Source organism: Ascochyta rabiei, chromosome 5 (assembly GCF_004011695.2).
Source record: "Ascochyta rabiei chromosome 5, complete sequence".
Classification (NCBI taxonomy): Eukaryota; Fungi; Ascomycota; class Dothideomycetes; order Pleosporales; family Didymellaceae; genus Ascochyta; species Ascochyta rabiei.
In genome coordinates this window covers 1,530,738-1,551,762 of record NC_082409.1, presented here as the reverse complement: position 1 = coordinate 1,551,762, position 21,025 = coordinate 1,530,738, and the positions used below count along the sequence as shown (strand labels likewise).

The 21,025-nt window shown below is 52.5% G+C and overlaps 9 protein-coding genes across 9 annotated transcripts, besides 7 other annotated features; 4 read left to right on the top strand and 5 right to left on the bottom strand.

Annotated features, from left to right (window-relative positions):
• Positions 1-379: 379 nt before the first annotated feature.
• Positions 380-443: a tandem repeat.
• A 914-nt stretch (positions 444-1,357) lies between these two features.
• EKO05_0003677 (Apoptosis-inducing factor 1) lies at positions 1,358-3,253 on the bottom strand (the record flags this gene model as incomplete). Its single annotated transcript, XM_038938370.1, has 5 exons — positions 1,358-1,459; positions 1,565-2,203; positions 2,253-2,748; positions 2,794-2,983; positions 3,034-3,253. The coding sequence occupies 5 exons, from the start codon at positions 3,251-3,253 to the stop codon at positions 1,358-1,360; spliced, it is 1,647 nt and encodes a 548-aa protein (XP_038800600.1).
• A 500-nt stretch (positions 3,254-3,753) lies between these two features.
• EKO05_0003676 (uncharacterized protein) lies at positions 3,754-4,362 on the top strand (the record flags this gene model as incomplete). Its single annotated transcript, XM_038938638.1, has 2 exons — positions 3,754-3,760; positions 3,812-4,362. The coding sequence occupies 2 exons, from the start codon at positions 3,754-3,756 to the stop codon at positions 4,360-4,362; spliced, it is 558 nt and encodes a 185-aa protein (XP_038800601.1).
• Positions 4,363-5,388: 1,026 nt separating this feature from the next.
• EKO05_0003675 (uncharacterized protein) lies at positions 5,389-6,774 on the top strand (the record flags this gene model as incomplete). The annotated part of the gene is made up of 1 exon (XM_038945299.2): positions 5,389-6,774. The coding sequence occupies one exon, from the start codon at positions 5,389-5,391 to the stop codon at positions 6,772-6,774; it is 1,386 nt and encodes a 461-aa protein (XP_038800602.2).
• A 631-nt stretch (positions 6,775-7,405) lies between these two features.
• Positions 7,406-7,531: a dispersed repeat.
• A 186-nt stretch (positions 7,532-7,717) lies between these two features.
• Positions 7,718-7,940: a dispersed repeat.
• Positions 7,941-8,072: 132 nt separating this feature from the next.
• Positions 8,073-8,157: a dispersed repeat.
• Positions 8,152-8,226: a dispersed repeat.
• A 487-nt stretch (positions 8,227-8,713) lies between these two features.
• On the top strand, positions 8,714-10,135 carry EKO05_0003674 (Feruloyl esterase; the record flags this gene model as incomplete). Its single annotated transcript, XM_038938632.2, has 3 exons — positions 8,714-8,762; positions 8,816-8,972; positions 9,022-10,135. The coding sequence occupies 3 exons, from the start codon at positions 8,714-8,716 to the stop codon at positions 10,133-10,135; spliced, it is 1,320 nt and encodes a 439-aa protein (XP_038800603.2).
• Positions 10,136-10,302: 167 nt separating this feature from the next.
• EKO05_0003673 (uncharacterized protein) lies at positions 10,303-11,109 on the bottom strand (the record flags this gene model as incomplete). Its single annotated transcript, XM_038945300.1, has 1 exon — positions 10,303-11,109. One exon carries the CDS (start codon positions 11,107-11,109, stop codon positions 10,303-10,305), a length of 807 nt encoding a protein of 268 aa, XP_038800604.1.
• A 355-nt stretch (positions 11,110-11,464) lies between these two features.
• On the bottom strand, positions 11,465-14,723 carry EKO05_0003672 (Alpha-glucosidase; the record flags this gene model as incomplete). The annotated part of the gene is made up of 3 exons (XM_038938255.1): positions 11,465-12,353; positions 12,403-14,126; positions 14,178-14,723. The coding sequence occupies 3 exons, from the start codon at positions 14,721-14,723 to the stop codon at positions 11,465-11,467; spliced, it is 3,159 nt and encodes a 1,052-aa protein (XP_038800605.1).
• Positions 12,776-12,851: a tandem repeat.
• A 727-nt stretch (positions 14,724-15,450) lies between the features above and the next one.
• EKO05_0003671 (Delta(7)-sterol 5(6)-desaturase) lies at positions 15,451-16,507 on the bottom strand (the record flags this gene model as incomplete). Its single annotated transcript, XM_059636210.1, has 3 exons — positions 15,451-15,781; positions 15,835-15,901; positions 15,961-16,507. 3 exons carry the CDS (start codon positions 16,505-16,507, stop codon positions 15,451-15,453), a joined length of 945 nt encoding a protein of 314 aa, XP_059492193.1.
• Positions 16,508-17,078: 571 nt separating this feature from the next.
• Positions 17,079-18,668, bottom strand: EKO05_0003670 (Threonine--tRNA ligase; the record flags this gene model as incomplete). The annotated part of the gene is made up of 1 exon (XM_038945301.1): positions 17,079-18,668. One exon carries the CDS (start codon positions 18,666-18,668, stop codon positions 17,079-17,081), a length of 1,590 nt encoding a protein of 529 aa, XP_038800607.1.
• A 91-nt stretch (positions 18,669-18,759) lies between these two features.
• Positions 18,760-18,798: a tandem repeat.
• A 427-nt stretch (positions 18,799-19,225) lies between these two features.
• Positions 19,226-20,995, top strand: EKO05_0003669 (uncharacterized protein; the record flags this gene model as incomplete). Its single annotated transcript, XM_038945302.1, has 1 exon — positions 19,226-20,995. The coding sequence occupies one exon, from the start codon at positions 19,226-19,228 to the stop codon at positions 20,993-20,995; it is 1,770 nt and encodes a 589-aa protein (XP_038800608.1).
• Positions 20,996-21,025: the final 30 nt, after the last annotated feature.

Genomic DNA, 21,025 nt, shown 5'->3' with positions numbered 1-21,025 from the left:
CAGCGCGAGACGCTCGTCAGGCGCGGCTGGGCAATCTTAGAGAAAGGAGAGCATCAACCACCGCTCGGCCCAGCAGTAGCCCGCACGAGCACGTACCCAGCTGGTGGTACATAAACAACCGCTCGTCCCAGCCTGGCCACGGCCATGCCCTCCGCGACCATCATCTCCACCGCCGGGTCTGACCTTGGGCGCAGGGGAGCATCGACACCGCCGCCCTACCGCTACCTTCGACGCGCCTGCTGGCCACACCAGCTGCATCTCCGTTCACTGGCAAGCCAGCAGGCTAGCATCCTGGCTGGGTTGCATGCACTGTGAAACAGCGACAGCCTGTCGGTGCGCAAATTAGCCATTCATGCAGCACCTCGTGCACGCTGCGAAGACCACCACCACCTCGACCACCATGACATGCTCGACCACCACCATGATATGCTCGACCACCACCATGACATGTTCGACCACTAACCCACGCCAGCTGCTGCTCGACCGCCTCTCTGCCTGCCGGGAACACGCTGCCCTCCTCTGCTTCTGCTGCATCCATGACGTGACAAGCCAGCCAAAACACCGGCCCCTCCTCTCCTCTGCTGCCCCCTGAGCCCACTCTCTCATGCACCGTCCGCAAGCCCTCCAAGCACTGCAAGGAACGGCTTCCTGTCTGCAAACCACGTCAACCCGCGCGCCGGCCAGCCACAGGTCAGCAAGTCACAACGTCGTCAGTCACCGTGTCTCAGCCGCGACACCGATGCTGCAAGGAAAGCGCCCTGCATATCTCCCGCCAACTCGCCTCGTCATCCAATCACCACTCTGACTCGGACTGCACCATGACTCGACCGTGACTGGAAACCGCATCTCTGCAGAGCGCACTCGTTAGTGATGACTTTTGCCTTTTGCAGTACCGTAGCACCTACTAGTAGCTTGCCCATCGCCCACACTGCCACACTCCCACACTCCCCTTTCTTCCCTTCACGTTGGTTGTGCTCGTGAGCGCCATGATATGACGCACATCTGTACACTGGCTCCTTTGCCTACTTCCTGCCTACTTCCTCGGAAATTGCCATGGACGCTTGGATCGCCCTTGCCGTGTGTCACCTGGCCCACTCCCTCCCGCTTAGCCTTCCGGCCACTGCTGGACGACTCCATGGGCCCAGTCTTTGGGCTTGCCCCTGTCTTCTGTGCACCCTAGCCATGTCTGATATCGCTGGGATGCGTGGTCATCACGCAAAGGGCCACTTCGTCTCGACGTCACACAATGCTACTACTTCGGCTTCATGCTCATGTGTCAATTTCTCTCGCCTGGACCGCTTGTACGTCCTCCTGCCGCATCCGGCACTTCCACCGCCGACTTTCCACGGTACGCTTCTCAGATCTTGATTTCGCTCGGAAGGCCAATGTCCAAGATGTCCTTGCCGCTCTGCAAAGCACTCTTGCCTGGCATCTTCCCTCTCCGCATCAGCTCCGCGCTCTGTCATACGTTAGCTTGGTCCCGTGCACGCAGCAAATACTCAGCAAAGGGACGCCTCGCATCGAACAATCAATGCAGCTGCCCAAGGCCAAATGCATGACATACCTGTGTCATGTAGGGATCCTTCATCATCGACGCTACCGCAACGACCTCATCTCCTTTGGTGTAGTATGCGACAAACGACGGCTTCTCTGGCTCTCCTTGCAGCACCACATCGTCGTAGCCGTTGGCCGTGTTACCGCAGTATCGCAGCTGCGAGCCGAGAGCTGACCAGAACACAGGTATGAACGCCTTGGGCTTGGACCCAGGCTCGTTGATCGACCTGGCCACCGAGCGACCCGCGTTCTGTGCAACGTTCCAGTGCTCAATGCGAACCGGTGTGCCGTTGCCTCCGGGGCCATGGTAAGGGTACGTCGCAATGTCGCCAATGGCGAAGACGTCCTTGAGACCCTGGACCTCAAAGGTCTCGTTGGTTCGGAGAGAGCCATCCTTCTCTAATCGCACGCTCGAGTTATCCTTGAGGTATTCCGTCGCAGGCTTGACACCTACGCCCTCAATGACAAGGTCTGCTTCAAGAGTGGTGCCATCCTTCAAGTGTACGGCTCCGACCTTCGACGAGTCGCTCTTTGACGGTGTTGCCTTCTCCACACTAGCACCCATCTTGAACTTGACCCCATTCTTCTCAAGGAGGCCGCGGAAGATCTTGCCAACCTTCTTCCCCATGACTCTCTCCATGGGTTCCTCCTAAGCCACGTTAGACCATGTTGGGTGTGTTGTAGACACTGGTACATACCTCCATACCAACAATGGTCACGTCGTTCTTCATGCCGGCGAGACAGTTGCCAACCTCCATGCCGATGAAAGAGCTGCCCACAACAACAACCTTCTTGCCGTTATCACCAACAGCCTTCAGAATATTCTGTGCATCTGGCAGTGTTCGCAACAAGAAGGTGTTGCCCAAGTCGCCCTTCAAACCATCGAGAGGCAGGAAGCTAGGTGTACCGCCGGTAGCCAGCACCAGCTTCGAGTACTCGTACGTCTTGCCAGACTTGGTCTCGACCTTCTTACTAGAGAAGTCGACGCTCTTAGCCTCATCTTCGATAAAGTCGATTGATGCTTCCTTATAGAAGTCCTTCGATCTCCAGGCAGCCTTGCTCAGGTCGGCGAGGAGGGCCTTGGACAGCTTGGTTCGGTCGATTGGTTGGTAGCCTTCCTTGGAAATAACTGTGATCTTGCCCTTGAAGCCTCCGCCGCGTAGGCCCTCGACTGCACCAAGTGTTCCGGAACCACTGTAGAGGTTAGCATCGATTGGTGCGAGAAGGAAAAGTACGTACCCTCCGATTACGAGGACCTTCTCGTCGCCCACTGAAGAGCACTTGAGGTTCAAAGACCCTCCATTGGCTTTCAGTGTCTTCTCGTCGGTCTTGACGTAGACAGCTCCGTCTCGCTCGAACACTTCGTACTTTGAGATTGGGTCCAATGCCGGTGCATCTTCAACGTCACCAGTAGCAACGTTGAAGCAAGCTACGCATGGTCAGCATCTGACATGCGAGCAGATAAGTATCGTCGCATACCTCCATGCCATGGACACGTCAATCGACCCTCAGGCGTCAGCACACCTTTAGCCAACGGTGCGCCGTAATGTGTGCAGTTGGACGAGGTAGCATGAACCTTGTCTTGTACCTTGAGTAATAAGATCTTGCCGCCCTCCACACCCTCTACCTCGACTTCCTTCTTCTCTCCGTTCTTCAATTGGAGTGACTGCACGTCTTTGAGCTTGAATTCTTGCGCCATGGCTCTGGTTGTTGTGCTAAATGCGGTTCTTTGAATGTTGTGTGTAATTGAGTGTGCTTTGCGCTGGAGCTGTAAGGAAGTTCGAAGAGGTCGTAAAAGACGTATTGACTGCATTAAAGGTGTATGACGAGAGCCATAGAGGGGTCGGTGGTATATGAGTTATGCAGGAGATCGTTGGCAAATGACGACGCGCTGCTTATTCTATTGCGACTTGATTCGCTGATGTGACATCATGAAGTGCAGGTACGACCGCGTCTCCGCCAATCGATAACGTACCATCGCGTCGCAGCCGGGTGACGTGCACGGTTCCTGCTACGTCGAACCTCGAGATCCTCAGAATGTTGTGGCATCACCGGGTATTGGGTTTGATTCGGGCATTTTTCAAGTGCTCTTCATCGATAACAGCGGTATAACTCAAACGATCCCACGGACCAGGTATCCGCCGTTATTGTGACAGCAGTGACATACAACTGACAGTCTGCTGGGTCCCTGAGTACACCATGGCTCGTCAGTTGCTTCATGCTGCAGCGTTGCGCAATTGGTGACTGACACAAATAGACACACCCTTCCCGAACGATCTGCCTGTTCCTCAGGATGATGGAGCTTGCTCACATCTCACCGGTTTCAAGATCCCGTCTGTCTTCTTATCCTCGACCTCAGGCCACCAGGTGGATGTGTCGAAGCTCTCTGGACTTGCCATCATTTTCTGTTACCCCCGTACTGGTGCACCAGGCGAGACTGTTTCAGATGAGTGGAACATCATTCCGGGAGCGCGAGGCTGTACGCCCCAAGCTTGCAGCTTTCGCGATGAGATGGGCGAGCTGCGCAAGCTTGGCGTAAACACCATTTTTGGCGTTTCTACCCAGGATACCCCATACCAGGCCGAGGTTAAGTCCCGCGTGCATCTCCCGTACGAGCTATTATCGGACGCAGACCTGAATTTCACAAAAGCTTTGAAACTACCAACTTTCGAGTGGCAGGGCAAAATGCTCATCAAACGGCTTGCGCTTGCTGTTGAAGACGGCCAGATTACCAAGATCTGGTATCCAGTGTTCCCTCCAGATGCAAACGCAAAGCAAGTTGTTGCGTGGCTGGCAACGAAGAACTAGCGCTGCTGCTTCTCCTGAAACCGCTATGAGGCCTCGTGCACAAACTTTACTCCTATGACTCGGCCTCTTCAGGGTGATGCGACAATCCTGCGCTGTCGCTTGCTTGCACCCAGGGCGAAAACGCGAACATCATGAATCAACACCAAAGCACACCCACGTTGTAGATGCGCGATATCGTCGCCGTTGACTCCACCTAATCTCCCTTGTTCTTTTTTCATGTGAGTCCGCTGTCGCTTGCATTGGGTTGTTCACTTTTGGTGGAAAGTTTGAAGCGGTGCGACAAGTAGCTTCAGCTAGCGCTATCGTCAAACCACCAACTCCAGTCGGATCTACTTGCGGCTACTCCCAATAAATCATCCATTCTCTAGCCGACCTTACAATAATGTGGGAGGCCCTCAGTATGGCTGCGATGTTGTGGCGACGCAGTACCTGCAGTGAGGCCCTCTGGCGACGATCATGATCTGATGCCTTTGGACATCACATACATTCATTAAACCATTTACACGCGTTCGATACGACATTAACATTCATGTATGTACACAGCCTCTCTAAATTGTCCTTATTCAGCTGACACTGCTCACCAGTAGCATCCTCGAACAACCGCTCCTTTCTTTACATTCTCTAATTATAATGTCTACCTTTTCACAACGCGAATTCTCCCTCCAATTCGATACTGCGACTCCCACGCCAAGTGCGACCGTCTTTAATACCTCTGCTACGCCTACAGCCCCTAGCGACACCTGTTCTGCCAGCAGTGACTGTGCAGACGAAGGAGTTTGCTCCAATGGAGTGTGTACCAAGGTCAATCAGGCTGCGCCATTTGCACCGGCTGGTAGCTTAAGTGCAGAGCCTACTACCCACTTGAGCACAGGAATGGCCGTTGGTATTGGAGTGGGAGTCGTAGCATTCGTCGTCCTGCTTGTGGGCGTTGGCTTTTGGTTCTTCAGAATGAGAACTTGCCGGCAGCCCAATACGTCGCCTGAAGCACCTCCGACAAATCGCAGTCGATGTGGATCGACTGCGACCATGTGGACAGTAGACAATGATCAGAGGACTCTCGTCGCCTCCATGCCAAATAGCCCGCAGCAGGCAACGTTCACTGCGCCACCGCCAGGACTGCCTTCGGAGTTTTATATCACATCGGTCAAAGTCATCGATGACGAGGAAAAGGCACAGGGAGAGAAGGAGATTTCGGAATATAGGCAACAAAATGCAGTCGCTCAGTGCGACGAGACGCCAATTAGCCCAGTCGACAAAGCTCTTCCGCTCCCACCTAACGAGGAGAAACGCTACGCTATCAACGTCAACATCAACAAAAGCATGATATTCGACGACATTATGTTCAATGCTGCAGCTTATGCTGCAAGTCAAGTCTCAACCCCACATGAGCGTGCACCGAGATATCGATTCGAAGAATACCTCCCACCCGTTTCATCAAGCAATAATCCTCAAATCTCTGTAACAAAGACCAAGGATAGAGCATCAAGCACCATAAGCTCTGAGTATGAACTAGAGAACTACCCACATGGCAGCGGCTATGCGGAGTCATTCAGGGATTCCAAGTCCGACACTGGCAGCAATCACAGCGAGTCACAAGGCCTTGACCCCAAGGACAATGCTTTGTCGAAGCTAGAAGGCGGCCTCTCTTTGCCGGAGTTGCCACCACCGAGTCCAAGCTTCAGCTTTCGCTCTTACGACTGGTATCAAGACATTATCGGTGGTGATCAGCTTGCTGTTGAGCCTCCAATTCCAGGGTTGCCAACTCGCAACCCTGCAAGGGCGGTGAACCCTCTCTTTTCGCATCCTCCAGAAGGCAATTCGAGCTTTGTGTCAGTACCACTATCACCGGCATTCCCTTCACCTGTAGCAAGTTCACACCTACACCCGAGTTCGGCTCGGCTATCCTACTTGCCCAGTCCGACCAGTCCGAATTTCCGCTTGTCACCGACCATCTACCAAATGCCAAGTGCCAGTCATGTATCAAAAATGGTACCAAGCTTACCGAGTACTCGTCCTGTGAGCGAGGCATCGACTATGCCACGTCACTCGCGCCGTTACACGTATCGTTACTCGCGATCTACCAGCTGGATGCCTGAAGACGATCTTGAAATTCCCGAGGATGATCTGGCGCCTCCACGGTTCCCAAGATACAACTCCATGGTTGCAAGCATAGTGCAAGGCAGCGAGGCCACCCAAACTGCGCGAACCTCTGCGCGCAACTCTGCACGCAACTCTGTAGGCAATCGGAGAAGTCAAAGCGCGCCACGACCGCAAAGCACGAGTCACTACTCAAGAAGTTGGCTTCCAGATGATGGTTTGTATCTTCCTGAGGAGGGCACAGAGCACACTTTCGAAATCTTCAAACGCGAACAATTGACGAGTAGGCCGACAAGCTACTCGCCTCTCGGTTAGTTGTGCATGTGTATCTTTAAACAGCTTTCGCTTTCTCCTTCCCTTTTTCTTTCTTGTATTATATGCGTCGTCTTTGAACGCGCTTGCCTTTCTTTGACAATATACCAGGCATTTTCGCCTCCAGCCAATCGTTTTGTGTGTGTGTTTTTGAACACTTTTGTCGGCGTGAAGTCGTGGCGGAGTGCAAGGTATGCAGGGATGTGGAGAACACTATCCGATCCCAGAGGCTGCTGGTGACCGACAGCATGATGAGATAGCAGATGTCCGCGCTTGAGCATTATGCTTTGTGTAACCATAGGACTATGGAGTCAAGATAAGAATGAAAGACAATACAATCATTACGATTAACACTCTGCAGACACGTTAGTCTTTGCTTATGCAGCTGCCCATTGATACACCTTGATTCTCAGGCTGCAAATTTTGCAAGCTTTCTCGGGAAGCAAGGGGTTGAAGACCAAAGCCCAGATTACAGGCACATTCCGGTTCTCAACTTTGGGAGGCACTCCGAGTAACTCGGTAGATGTGGTACACTACTAGTTGCGCTTGGAAGACTACAGTTCTTCTTAGCTATCTAGAAATCTTGCTACAGTATTGCTAGACACCTCCAGGCATCGTCATTTAGAGCAGCTTCACACCTAACATAGCTGTACTAGACCATGCTATCTTTTAGAGATCCCTGCTAAAGCATGGTCGCCTGCCTATCTAGGTTTAGTCATGGTCCGCCCTCTAAATCTCATGGTCCGATGACCTGCTTCCTGCTTCTGTCCTTTCGAGTGCGGTCCGACGTCATTTGATCGTCCACCTGATTCTAACCAAAACACGCTGCTACGGTACCACTCCGAGCTCATCTCCGTAGTTTAACCGATTAACAGTGCCGGCAGTTCCTTCGGCACCCGACTCGGTACAACTTGAGATATCGTTGGCCGCCGTGTGGTTGAATGTACTATGGTCTCCGGCAAAAGTAGAGTCCCATGGCCAGTGCAGACAGGGATTCGACCAGGGTGTCTCGAAGTCTCTACCGAAATTGAGAACATGTCCCACACCAACAAGCAGGCTGCCTTCGTCTTAGTAAGATAGAAATCGTCCATGCATATCTGTTGTTAACAGTTCCGTACACTAGCCTACACACTGGCCATGGGACTCTACTTTTGCCGGAGACTATAGTATTACCCGGCTTCTCTGCTTGGAGGGTGTTGAGATACACAACCCGCTAATGCTTCTATGGCAGGCAAGAGAAGGCCAGTCCCCAGTCACCTTCCAGTCTATCTCTCCCAGACTGAGCACCTCGCATAATGATGTACTATGGTCTCCGGCAAAAGTAGAGTCCCATGGCCAGTGCAGTGGGCCTTGTGCAGAAACGCCTGTCAATGTTTATAACGAGAGTCAGACTTGCCAAGCCTCTGCTTTTCCCGTTGCACTGGCCACAGGACTTTATTTTTGCTGGAGGCCATACATTGTACGAAACTACGCGGGGCCCCACAAATGGCCATGTCTCACCGCTAAGTAATATCGCCTTAATAGGTAGGACCGATAACCATGATCTTTGATAGACCAGTATTGTGGCTTTAGATACAAAAGCGATCCCCATCCACAGAAGATTTCACTGTGTTTCTGGTTGCTTTTCTACTTGACCAAGATGAAGTTCGTATGGGCGACACTGCTGAGTGCATCTATAATAAATGCCTCGCCTGCAGAACAGCAACCTTCATCGTATTCAGCAAACACCACACCATCCGATTTCAGTTCCACATGCGCTTCTATCGCCTCAAAGCTCGAGGTTGAGAACGGAGTTGTTCACTTCTCGGAGTTTGTCGCTGCTGGAACGAATCTAAGTCTTCCCGAAAACGACGTAACATGTACAAAATCTTTCCAGCTTGTTACAACAGACATCTGTCGAGTTGCACTCTATGTTTCGACGTCTGATCACTCCGGATTCAACATGGAGGCTTGGCTACCTTCAAACTGGACTGGGCGCTATCTGAGTACAGGTGAAGCTACACATGGCGAAGCAAGAAAGTTATGTTGGCTAACAAATGATCAGGCAACGGTGGACTGAACGGTTGTATCAAGTACCAGGACCTGGCGTATACTTCTGGCGCAGGCTTCGCAGCTGCTGGAACGAACAACGGCCACAACGGAACTGCTGGACTGCCTTTCTACAGAAATGCAGATGTCGTTGAGGATTTTGCGTATCGCGCGTGAGTACTTTCACATTAGCGAGGATCACATCGCAACTAACCACTTCAGACTATACGACGGTACCCTTATCGGAAAGCAAATTACCAAGGACTTTTACGGGAAAGCCCATGACAAATCGTACTACTTCGGCTGTTCGACTGGCGGCAGACAAGGTTTCAAAGCCGCACAAGACTTCTCCGAGGAATTTGACGGGATTGTTGCAGGCGCTCCTGCTATTGCATTCAACAACCTTACGTCCTGGAGCGGTTCATTCTTTGTAGCAATTGGAACCAACACCTCGGATACTTTTGTCACCCGTCCTCAGTGGGCGACTATCCACGCCGACATACTCAAGCAGTGTGATGAATTGGATGGATATAGTGACGGCATTCTCGAGTACCCTCCGCTCTGCAACTATGATCCCTCTGGCCTGCTTTGCACCGGAAGCAACACCACCTCCAATGGTTGCCTAACAGCTAAGCAAGTTCAAACCGTCAAGACTGTGCTATCCCCAGTTTATAACGACAACGGAGATCTTGTTTACCCGCGTTTGCAACCTGGAGCCGAGATAGCGGCTTCGGGCCTTTTGTTGAGTGGAGTACCTTTTCCGTACACTACAGATTGGTTCCGCTATGCCATCTACAATGACTCGACATGGAACCCATCAACACTGAACACAAGCGACTACGACAATGCTGCGCGTATCAATCCGTCAAACATCCAAACCTGGAAGGGCGATCTGAGCGACGCTAAGAAAAACACCAAGATACTGCATTGGCACGGACAGATGGATGCCGTCATCTCGAGTGCCAACTCACCCAGGTATTACGACCATGTCAGAGAGACGATGGGACTCTCATCTGAAGAGCTCGACTCTTTCTATCGTTTCTTCACCGTCAGCGGCACAGGCCACTGTGGTGGAGGAGATGGTGCACACGCTATTGGACAGGCCATCGACGAAGTCACCACCTACGATCCCAAAGAGAATATTCTGATGGCTATTGTCGATTGGGTCGAGAAGGACAACGCACCTGAGACACTCATTGGCACCAAGTACGTTAACGATACAGTGAGTCTCGGTGTGAAATTTCAGCGCGCGCATTGCAAATACCCGAAGCGCAACCAGTACAGAGGGGAGGGCGATCCGAACGTGATTGGAAGTTGGGAGTGCGTTGATGCATAGGCTTGGATTTGCACCCCACATGTACAACATATCGACTTGTACCCGTCTTCCCTTACATAGAAACAAGTCTAACAAACGCTGAATCCGTCAGCACATTGATTGCTTTTGAGGCGACGAATGTAGTCTGGATGAATTGTAGCTTCAATGTATCTTTCAGTGTCGGTCGCTCAGACTGCAGCCGCCTCTGGTTTACTACTCCGTACTTCGATCTTCCTAGGCTTCCTTTTCTCTGTCTTTTGTTCCTTGGGTTGGCCCTGCTCGCTCTCCTGCCTGCTCAGTTTCCTCGGCTTCCTCTTCTCCTTCTCAACCTCAGCACCTCCTTCTGTGTCTAGACTTCCTCGTTCTCTCTCCTTCTTGATGTCCTCAGCAGCTTGCCTCAACATCTCCGGATTCGGCACCGCATCATCAACATCAACCTCTTCGCTCTGCTGTCCTCCATCCCCTCCCTCGTTCTCCTTGTTCTCATCACCACCGTCCCCTTCCTTGTCTTCCTCATTCTGGCCCTTCTTACCTTTCCCATTCTTCCCATCTCCCAGCTTGCCCAACTTGATCCAACTTCCATGCCCCAACCCTACCCCTGCGCCCACCAGCCCTCCCACAGCCGTCGCCGGCACTGCCGTAACCGTGCCAACGACAGTGCCCACCACCGTCCCCAGTCCGCCCGCAACCACAGCACCTATCCCCGCCCCTCCAACAGTCCCCTGGAAAGCGCCAGACTGCAGCATGCGCGCTTTCTTAGAGTTGCCATGGGCTTCGATTTCCTTGTCGTACGCATCGCGCAGGTACTTTTCACGCTTGGCCGGGTCGCGGATGGCGTTTGCGGCTTCGCGAAGGGTCGAGGCGGTTTTGTAGGAGCTGAGAGCGGCTTCGGCTTGGGCGGCTGCGGCTTGGAGTTTGTCTTCAGGTGCGTCGGCATTTGAAGCAATTTCCTTCAGGTCGGCGACGGAAGGCTCTTTCTTTTCGTCGTCGGCCATGTTGAGCGCGTAGCTGTTGGTTCGGTATGGACTACTACAATGTTCGATGGTGTGACTGCTGGTGTCTACAGACAGACCAGATATGATTTGTGGTTATGCCATGCTGGTCGTCCGAGGTGCAAGCGTTTTGATGCGCAGACTTGAGATGGAGCATGCTGACGTCACCTGTTCGCGTGATAGTAATGACTACGCGAAGAAAACTTGAATCGTGGTGGGACAGGCGCGTCGCGCATTATGCACGCATACACCAACTGTTGTTGTTCACAATTAGGTGTCTGGTAACGTGAGTGTTGTGTGTAAGCAAATTGAAATACTCTCTTATCAACTAGCGGTACCCAGCTACCTGGTCCTTCAACTAAACCCAGCTCAACGTCCAGCTGCTCTGCCACGCGCCACCACCAGTCAAATCGTTCAGACCGGTCAGCTTCAGGATGCTTGCAGACGCGTTGTACGCAAGCTTTGATGAGTCGATGGCCTCACCATTCAACTGAACATTAATTGGTGTGCTGGAAACACCAAGGATAGTGACGTTACCCAAGGCATTGGTGTCTTTGAAATCGCCCTGAACATCAGCCTTCAGTTGTCCGTCTTGAACAGCGAAAGCAACATCAAGTGTGTTCTCCTGCTCGATGGACTCGCCATCGTCGATGTAGAGAGAACCAGTCGCACATCCATCCTCGGAAAGCGCGACGATGAGGCCCCATGGGTTTTTACGAGAGTCGGTAGTAGTGTAGCCCGGCTCCTGGATTGGAAGCACGGCACCACCACGGATGTAGACAGGGATGTGGCCGAGAGGAGCGGAGATGGTAGTGTTAACACCAGCCTCAGCCCGCACTTTCTCACCCGTGTACCAGTCGTACCACGACCCTCCGTCAATAAGACCAGGGAAGACACCATTGACAGTGCTAACCTGAGGCTCGAGAACTGGCGTTACGAGGATATTGGGGCCCAGCAGAAACTGAGTGTCGACATCTCTAAGCTGGGGTTCATTAGGGAATTCCCAGGCCAGGGCACGCATGACTGTGGACCCAGTGGTGTGAGCCTGGTGGAAGAGTGTATACATGTATGGCAGAAGAGAGTAGCGGATGTTCATCGCACTTCGTGAGGCAGACGCTACACTGTCCCAACGATAAGGCTCCTGAGATAACGCAGACAGCGTGTTATGGTTGCGGTAGAAGGGAAAGAAGGCCGAGAGCTGCATCCAGCGTGAGCAGAGCTCTGCATCAGTGTTGCCATTGAAGCCGCTATAGATCTGTCAATAGGGTTCGTCAATAAATCGCTGGTTGGACTTACCAAGTGTCGACACCAAACATGGGAATACCGAACAGCGAGAAGGAAAGCGCTTGGGGAATGGAGAAGTACATGTAGTACCACTTTGAGGCATTATCACCACCCCAATGGCCGGCCCACTTGCCACTGCCAGCAAATGTAGATCGACCAATGATGAAAGGTCGCTTGCCAGGGAAGACTGAGAGGAGGCCTTGGTACGTGGCATTAATGATCTGGTGGCCCCATACATTGTGCACGTCATACTCGGCAACTCTGTTCTGGTGAGTCGCGTTAGGGCTGACTGCGTGTACAGCAAGATCAACCTGGACGTGGTCGATGACATAAGGTGGGTGGTTAATGTTTCTTACTCCTGGTGTGGGTGTCGTACGCAGATACTCAGCAGACACGGAGCTTGCAGCAGTAGCAGACGCAGCAGCAGCCTGGCTGGACGAAGCCGCAGAAGCAGAAGCAGCCTCAGTCGCATTGGTAATGTTGAAGCCTTCTGGGAAGTCGTAGACAATGTTACCAGCCTCACCAGGGAGCGAGAAAGGCGGGTGAACGGGGTTGAGAGTGACGTTTCCAGTCCCGCAGGAGCCAACACAGAAGGATGACACCTCTGTCATATCCACCCACGCGCCGCTGAAGGGCAATATTTTACTGAATTCAACCATCTCATTGACCCACCATGAAACACCGTTTGCGGACATCCAGTCCGGGAAGACAGTGTAACCGGGCCACACAGCACCAATGTACTGGCTGCCATCGGGGTTTTTGAGGAAGACATCAGACTCATTTCCGCGCTTGTAGGTATCGTACGCATCGCTGGCGTTGGTAGGGTTGGGAATGTAAATGGCAGCATCGACGATGGGCACAAAGTGCTGGTTGTTACCGTGCAGCCAGCCAAAGAAATCTGCCACACCAGACGGAGAGAAGGTCACAGGGTCCAAAGTGAAGTCGCGGTATTGGTCCATGTAATCAATATCAACCCAAATGGTCTCCATTGGGATATCGAATGCTCGCATCGTCTCGACAATCCCCCTTAGCTCAGTCCAATTACGGTAACCCCATCGACACTGGTGGAATCCGAAGCTCCAGTACTGCTGCATGGCAGGTAGGCCAATGGCAGACGTTTGATATTGCTTGGTTACGTCGGACTGGGTAGGGCCGTCAAAAAAGAACAGGTCGACACTACCTCCGAGACTCCTCCAGGTCAGGTTGGTTGGCTTGAGAACGACTTCCATGCCATGTAGGTTGCGGAGGTATATACCATGCGAGTAAGACTCATATCCAGAGCCATTGCTATTGGTGGAGTATCCATCGTATTGGAGCTTAGACTGCTGAAGTGGCTTCTTGGTGCTGTTAACACCGGTCTCGAAGTAACGAGTCTCCAGGTAGAACGGGTGACTTCCGTAGATGTTGCGATCAATTGGGTCTCCTACGTCAGCAGCGTAGATGGTTGCAGTAAAGTTGTTGTTAAGTCGAAGGCCATGAATGCGTTCACCGAGACCGTAAAGGTTGTAGTCTTCGGGCAAGGTGTTGACAAATTCGATGAACTGGTCTTCATAAATGAGATGGGTGCCTTTGGTTGTAAAGATGACATCGCCGGTCGACTGGCGGGTTACTGTGAACCAGAAAGACGGGTCGTCACTCCAATCAAATGCAAGGTCGAGATCGTCATGTGAATCCTCTGCCTGGGGTCTTGGGATAAGACTCTCTGGCACGATATAGTGCGATGAGTTCGACGCATCCTAGTGACGTTAGATTGCTGAGTACTTTCAACTCTTGATCAACAGACTTACAAGGTAGGCTGGGCTGATGTTAACAGCCAATCTGTCCTTGGATTGGTACTCGACCTTCAGGTTGAGTATATCGACATCGTTGCCGTATACATTGCATGGTGCGCCAGCCAAGGTCAATATGGCACTGATGCCACCGTCCGTCTCTTGCAGTTGCGAGGCTTTGTAACCCGGGCAGACGTCCTGGGCATTGATAGCTTGAGGATCTTGGATGTTCGGAATCAAGTTCGCGCCCTGGTCTGCAGAAGCAGGGATGGTGAAGACAGATCTGAAAGAGGTGGGAGTACCAGCCAGCGTTGTGCTCCAGCCCTCTGTTGATGTTGGTAATGCCGCCTGAGCAGCAGTCAACACCACGAGCGTCGTCAGTAGTGACGAAGCTTGTAGAATGCTTGAAGGAGCCATGTCTGCACCTTGGGTGAGTTTAGCAGCGGGTGATACCTTTAGGAAGATGTGACTGAGATAGTAGACAGAGAAGACACTCAGGCTTGTACCTGCAACTGCCCTCTTCCATGACCGCGCGGAGGCATGCAACTTATACTTGTGTCCCATTTCGACGGTTGCGCTCTGCTTGTCGGCGATCGTGCGGTTCCCCGCAGTCTATAATGCAGGCCTGACGAAGTTCAGCAGGGAAAAGTACACGCTTATGCATCGGAATACCCTGGAGTAAGGGTCGCATCAACATGATCGCATCTCTAAGCATCGCTCTCGTGCCGGCATTGGGCCAATCGGCGCTCTTGGACAGAGCAAACCTACAGCGACTCTGGGCGCTAAGGTCGTTGGTTCGACAGCTTGACCTAATAAGACTCGCACGAAGGAAGCTTGCTTTTAACGATGTTGCTATTGCATCTCAACGTTTTGAGCCGCGAATTGTACAAGAGGGGTAGTGCATACTTAGTTAGCTGATCCCCAGGCTCCACAACGCCATGTCAAAAAGCTCTCCATAGCTGGCCCAGTGCGGGTCCTCAGAATTGCTGCCAATATAGCACAGTCGCTGTGCAAGTGCTCGGGATCGTGTGTTCGAATGCAAGACTGCAGCAAGTTCAGAGCTGTTAGACCGAAGTGTTTGCAGGAGCTGATGTTGATGTAGAACATGTGCTATATTGCAACTCCATCGTAAGTTAAACCCTTGATTACTGAAAGCCCACGAATCGGTTATGGGGTAGTTCGTGCAAGAAGAAAAAACGGATGATTAGCATTAGGTACTGGGTAAAATCGTAAGAGTCTAGAAACACCCCCAGTGCAAAGAGATCCGGCTCCGCACATCAAACCACAAGGCTTACTCATTTTTCGGCTTGACGGTTGGATTGCCGGCCTCATCCACAAGGCCTTTCGCCCTCATGACCTTGAGAGCATCGTGGATAGGGTCGAGCTCAGGCCTTGGTGCCCTGTGTGAGTCAAAATAGTTGTCGCACCAGGTGAAGTACTGTCCGTAGTTGACAGTGAAATACATATGATGTAGTGTGTGATGAGCGGGACTGTTGATAAACTTCTCAGTCCAGTGACCGGAGATCATGTCCCCATCATGGATGAAGATTGTCCAGATCTGTACGGCGACGAAGAGCACCATGTAGAGGTATCTATTCATGGGACAGATGAAGACGAAAGCGCTGGTCACGTGTTAGCAAAGATAAGCCCGAAAGATGTACAATACAATACTTACTGGTACGGCAACGACTGCACGTATCCGTCAAGAGGATGGAAAGCCAATGCGGCCCATGGTGTAGGAACTACTGTACTGTCAACATTCGCTCCCTACCAGAGAAAAATCAGAGTCAAAGATACTGACCAATCCATTTGTGGTGCGGCTTGTGGATGTATTTGTATACACTCGGGTGGTGCTCTAGGCGGTGGATCCAGTAGATAGCAACGTCGTTGAAGGCCATGTAAAGGATCGACGAAATGGCGAGCCAGGTCCAGCCATAACTTTGGACATCGCCGTACAACAAGCTGTGACCGCGAACCTCAGCCAGAAACCAGGGTAGAGTCAAGATGTTGATGAATGGGACAGCCGTTAAGGATGAACAAATTTCTTGGCGCACTTGGTTCTTCAGGAACCTGGGGTGGTACTCGAGGCGACGATCAAAGATAAGGTAGTACGACAATGCGCTGAACACGAAGTAGAGAGTGGTGGCACCGAATTGTGTGACAAGGAGAATCGATATCATCTGACGGTAGATGTTGTCGCGATCCCAGAGAGACACGGGCGCGGCATCCGCGGCCAGGAGATTGTGCACATCTGAGGAATTGCCAAAGCCGGTTCCAGGGTGCGGCAATGCCCAGGCGTACACCTTGTCGAAAACGAGGGGGTCAAAGAGTTCGAGTGCGACGTCCATGGCTTAACGTAGGCTCCTCCTGTGCAGGTCGGTGTTGGTGTACAAGGACTCGTGAGAGCGGCGAAAGCGGCGAAGATGTTTGTTTGAAGGAGAACCGTAATTTGCCATCTCGTTTATCAGATCAGATCAGATCAATGCGCGCACGCGTCGTTCGGCCCGGAACAGAACGGCAAGGTGAAAAATGTTACCAGGGCCTGTGCTTGGCAGGGGTTTATGGCAGGTCGGGGTCGGGACCTTTGATCGTCAACGCTAGAACGCCAAAGCGGTCAACAGAAAGCGGAGACGCTCCGAAGGCGGGAGACCACCGTACGTACCTAGCCGTCCACCTATTCTTCAAGCGATACATGCAGAAACTACACAAGGTATTGAACTTCACAAGTCTGGAGCAGTAGGCAACTTCAGTGTTGAGTGAATGGAAGTAGGCTCGTACGCAAATGTCGCAGGAACCCTTGCGCCGTGCCTTACAAGCTATCCGCCACAGCGATAGGCGGTCACTTGGGGCCATCGTTGAACATGCATGCACGTTCATTGGCAACGACATATATTATACAGCGTGAACACCCTCCTGGCCCTACAAATAAGAGGTGACTAGATTCTCAAAATATTTCCTCGCACCAACCAAGCCGATGCTGGTTTGCTTCTTGGACTTGTCTGTTTCTGTAAGTTGTCGCCCCAAAGCCTCCTCCAGCACGCGTATGGCTGTTTCCTCGCCAGGCTGGTTCACAATCTGCATGTTCATGCCACCGCTTTCGACGTCTCTATTGCCCACCACAATGATGTGGTTGTATTTCTTGCTCCTTGCATCGGCGATTTTCTTGCCAAGTGGCCGATTGGTCGTGTCGACGTCGATTGGCAAGTGGATGTTCGAGAGCGGCAGAGGTTTCGGTGCTGAGGAGGGATCGGGCACCGGCATTTCGTGAGATTGTACTCCCGAAAGTACAGACTGTATGCGAGAGACGTGTTGCAGAACAGCAGGGTCCGAGTTGAGCGACAAAACTATGGCTGGTCGCGGAGAAAGCCAAAAGGGATATCTGCCCGCATAGTGCTCGATCAGTAGGGCCATGAAGCGCTCGATCGAACCGTATATAGCACGGTGAACAATGACCGGACGACGGTAGGCTGAGTCGAGGCCAACGTCCATCGACGATGTCGAGCCTGTCTCCAGTTCCTCTGGCGAGGCCTGGTACTGCAAATCAAAACGCTGTGGCAGCTGGAAGTCAAGCTGGATGGTCGCAGTCTGGTGCTCCTTGCCGTTCGAGTCTTTCAAGATAATGTCGATCTTAGGGCCGTAGAATGCGCCATCGCCTTCGTTAATGGCCCATTCGCCACCAATGTTGTTTAGCGCAGTAGTGAGCTGTGCCTCAGCTTTATCCCATTCTTCAACGCTGCCGATAAAACTGTCCTTTGGGCGTGTCGACAGGAGCAGCTTGTACGGACCCAAACCGAAGGTCTCGTACACCATGCCAACAAACTTCAGCGTCTGCTCGATCTCGGTTAAGATCTGGTCTTGGCGGCAGAAGATGTGCGCATCGTCCTGGTGGAATCTTCGCACCCTCGTCAAGCCAGTCAGCGATCCTGAGATCTCATTTCTGTGCAACGCGCTGAAATCTGCCAGGCGGACAGGAAGATCACGGTAACTCTTGATGTCGGTGCTGAACAGCAAGCAATGGCCGGGGCAGTTCATGGGCTTCAGCCCAAACTCTTCCTCGTCCTCGCCCTTCTTGTCTCTTCCCTCCACACTGAACATGTCCTCGGCATAGTTCTGCCAGTGACCAGACTTCTCCCAGAGCGACTTCTTGTATATTATGGGTGTGATGACCTCTTGAAAGCCAAACTGTGGATATTGCGCGCGGAGGAAAGCCTGTAACTTCTGGAAGACATAGGCACCATTGGGGAGGATGAGCGGCGAACCGGGGCTGTATGGCGACGTCACGAAAAGATTGTGTGTCGCTGCGAGCGTGCGATGGTCGAGCGCGGGTGTTGGTGGCTCGGCAGCCGTAGCTGTGGGATTGAGCTCGACATCGGACGAGGAGTGCTTTATCGAAGCTTGGAACTGGTGCGGCGAAGAGCACGAGCAGCTCCGGGTTGGTGTTGTAGCATGCTGACGTCTCCAAAGCTGACGCAATGGAGCCCGCAATGCAGATCGCAGCGCTGGTGGCATCGAGACGGCTGGCAGCCTTCATAAGGCTGCTGGACGCACAGCTGCACTTTCCGAATTGGCGCCTTGGCACGCTCTAGCCACTGCATCACGACAGCCACCAGCCACCAGCCATTAGCCACCAGCCACCAGCAACACCCACCCTTCCTTTGAGCTCGGGCGTGATGCGGCCCGGTGCCCTGACCCCTTTAACAACGTGTACCAACGCATCTCTTAGGAACATCTTGAGAGCAAAGTAAACATTCCTTGACTACCTGCCGGGCAACGTGGTCGTTGATGTAGTTTGCCATTGAATACGCCTTGCAGTGTTTGTTGAAGCCTGATTGGCAGCCGCTACGTCACAAGATGCACGGCGGCAGTCTTGTAGCCCTTCACTTCCAGCCTCCTGCACAGCACGCCAAACACTACCTTATTGTTACTCATGTTTGTTGCCGTCTGGTTTACTTTTGATACCACCAATATTTAGAGGCATCTAGTCGCTGTTTCACATATAACTCACCCCATCCAGTTCCACCAGCCAACAACGCTGAAGCGTCTCTCACTTGTTCGAGACTGGAAGCATGGCCAAAGGAAGCAAAGCTTCGCAGCGGAAGCTCAGAGCGAGCCTGGGCGACAGCTGGGACGATGCTAACTATTCCACCGACGGCGGCGCTTCCACTGCAGGCGAGAGCCATAGTGAAATTGAACTCGAGCTTTCCGATAATGAAGCCGTGCAAGACAGGCATGTCAACTTGTCGCTGTCACCGCCTGGAAAAACCACCATGTCATCCACTCGTCGCAAAGGTCTTTCGTCTCAGTCCGCCCCGGAGGAAATCACTACTAGAAATATGAAGTCATCCGATATCGAGCGCACTCCACGAGCTTCCCAGCCGTCACAGTCCCCTACGCAATCAGAGCAGACTGGGCCCAGCTTCATCATGCCGAAGCTGGAAAGTTCAATACACTCTTCCAACGGTTCTCCGTCGCGCAGGTCACAAGTGCGCAGTAGAAACATACGGAATAAGACTCCACACCTCCGAGCATCTGACCGATCTTCTACATCGTACACTCCTGCTGCCTCAAAAAAGGCACGGCCAGCATCATCGCCTGAGCGACCACAAGTCCCAACCATCATGCACTACATCCGCCTATTCTACGAAAACTTTGCGACGCCTGTGATACGTTATGCAGTGGGCGTTTTCGGTCATGCAATGGGCAACTTGCAGCCTTTCCTCGGGCTTGCACTTGCTGTTTTGTTCCTAATTTTTGGCGTGCAATGGGCTGTCGGTTCCTTTCGCTCTGGACTCACAGTCGCTCTATCACCAATTTGTCTTATTCCTGGCTCATCCTATATCGTACCCTTCTGCGCGATCGGTACTCATGACGACCCGCGGGTAGACTTTGAGGGCTTACTGGATGCGCAGTCAGGCCTTGAGGAGATTCTGGATGCATCCAAGGATACCTCGACACTTCCATCAACCATCAAAGATTCCGAAATCGCAATCCGCGACCTGCGCACCCTAGTCCGCCACTCTCGCCTACCTTCTCGACACCAGCTCGACCTGGAATTTGAAAACTTTGTTCTTACAGCTAATGAGGCATCTGTGGACCTTTCTCGCTACAACTCTCGCATCGGGGCGACCATGGACCGCATAATCGCAACAAACACCTGGACGATGGCGGTCCTCTCTGGCCTGTCCGAGCAAGAAGCCTCGTACGGTGCACTCGATCGCGTCTATGGCGCTCTTACCCGACCTTTCCTTGCACCACCTCCTACGCTGCAACAACGTGTCTTCGACCAGTATCTTCTCCATGTGAGCAAGAACAAAGAAGAGATCACGAAGCTTATTGAGACAGCCGTCGCCCTTCTTTCTGTTTTGCAGAATCTGGACGAAAGATTGGATACCATATACCAGATTGCGATAAACGACGACGTTACCATTACCAAGAATCAAGAGGAACTTCTTGCTCAGCTTTGGACGAAACTAGGTGGCAACAACGCCAAGGTGAAAGCCCACAACAAGCAATTGCACCTTCTCAGGAACATTTCTGCGTACCGCAAGAAGGCGCTCGTGCATGTGTCCGAAACGCTCCTTAAGCTCAGAGAAATCCAGGCAGAACTGGAGAACTTACGGGAAGGCATTGCGGCGCCGGAGATTCTTGGGTGGAGGGACGAGCTGCCCATGACGTATCACTTGGATCTGATTGAGAAGGGCGTTGAGCGATTGAGGAGAGCGAGAGGAGAGAGTATGAGAGTGGAAGGGGAAACCTATAGGAGACTGGTCCGCGGTAGTGAGGAGGGAAGGGCGAGGGAACTGCCTGCGCCTGCCGTCACTGTGAGGACGAAGTAGACTCGGATACATGCAGTCACCGTATTGGAT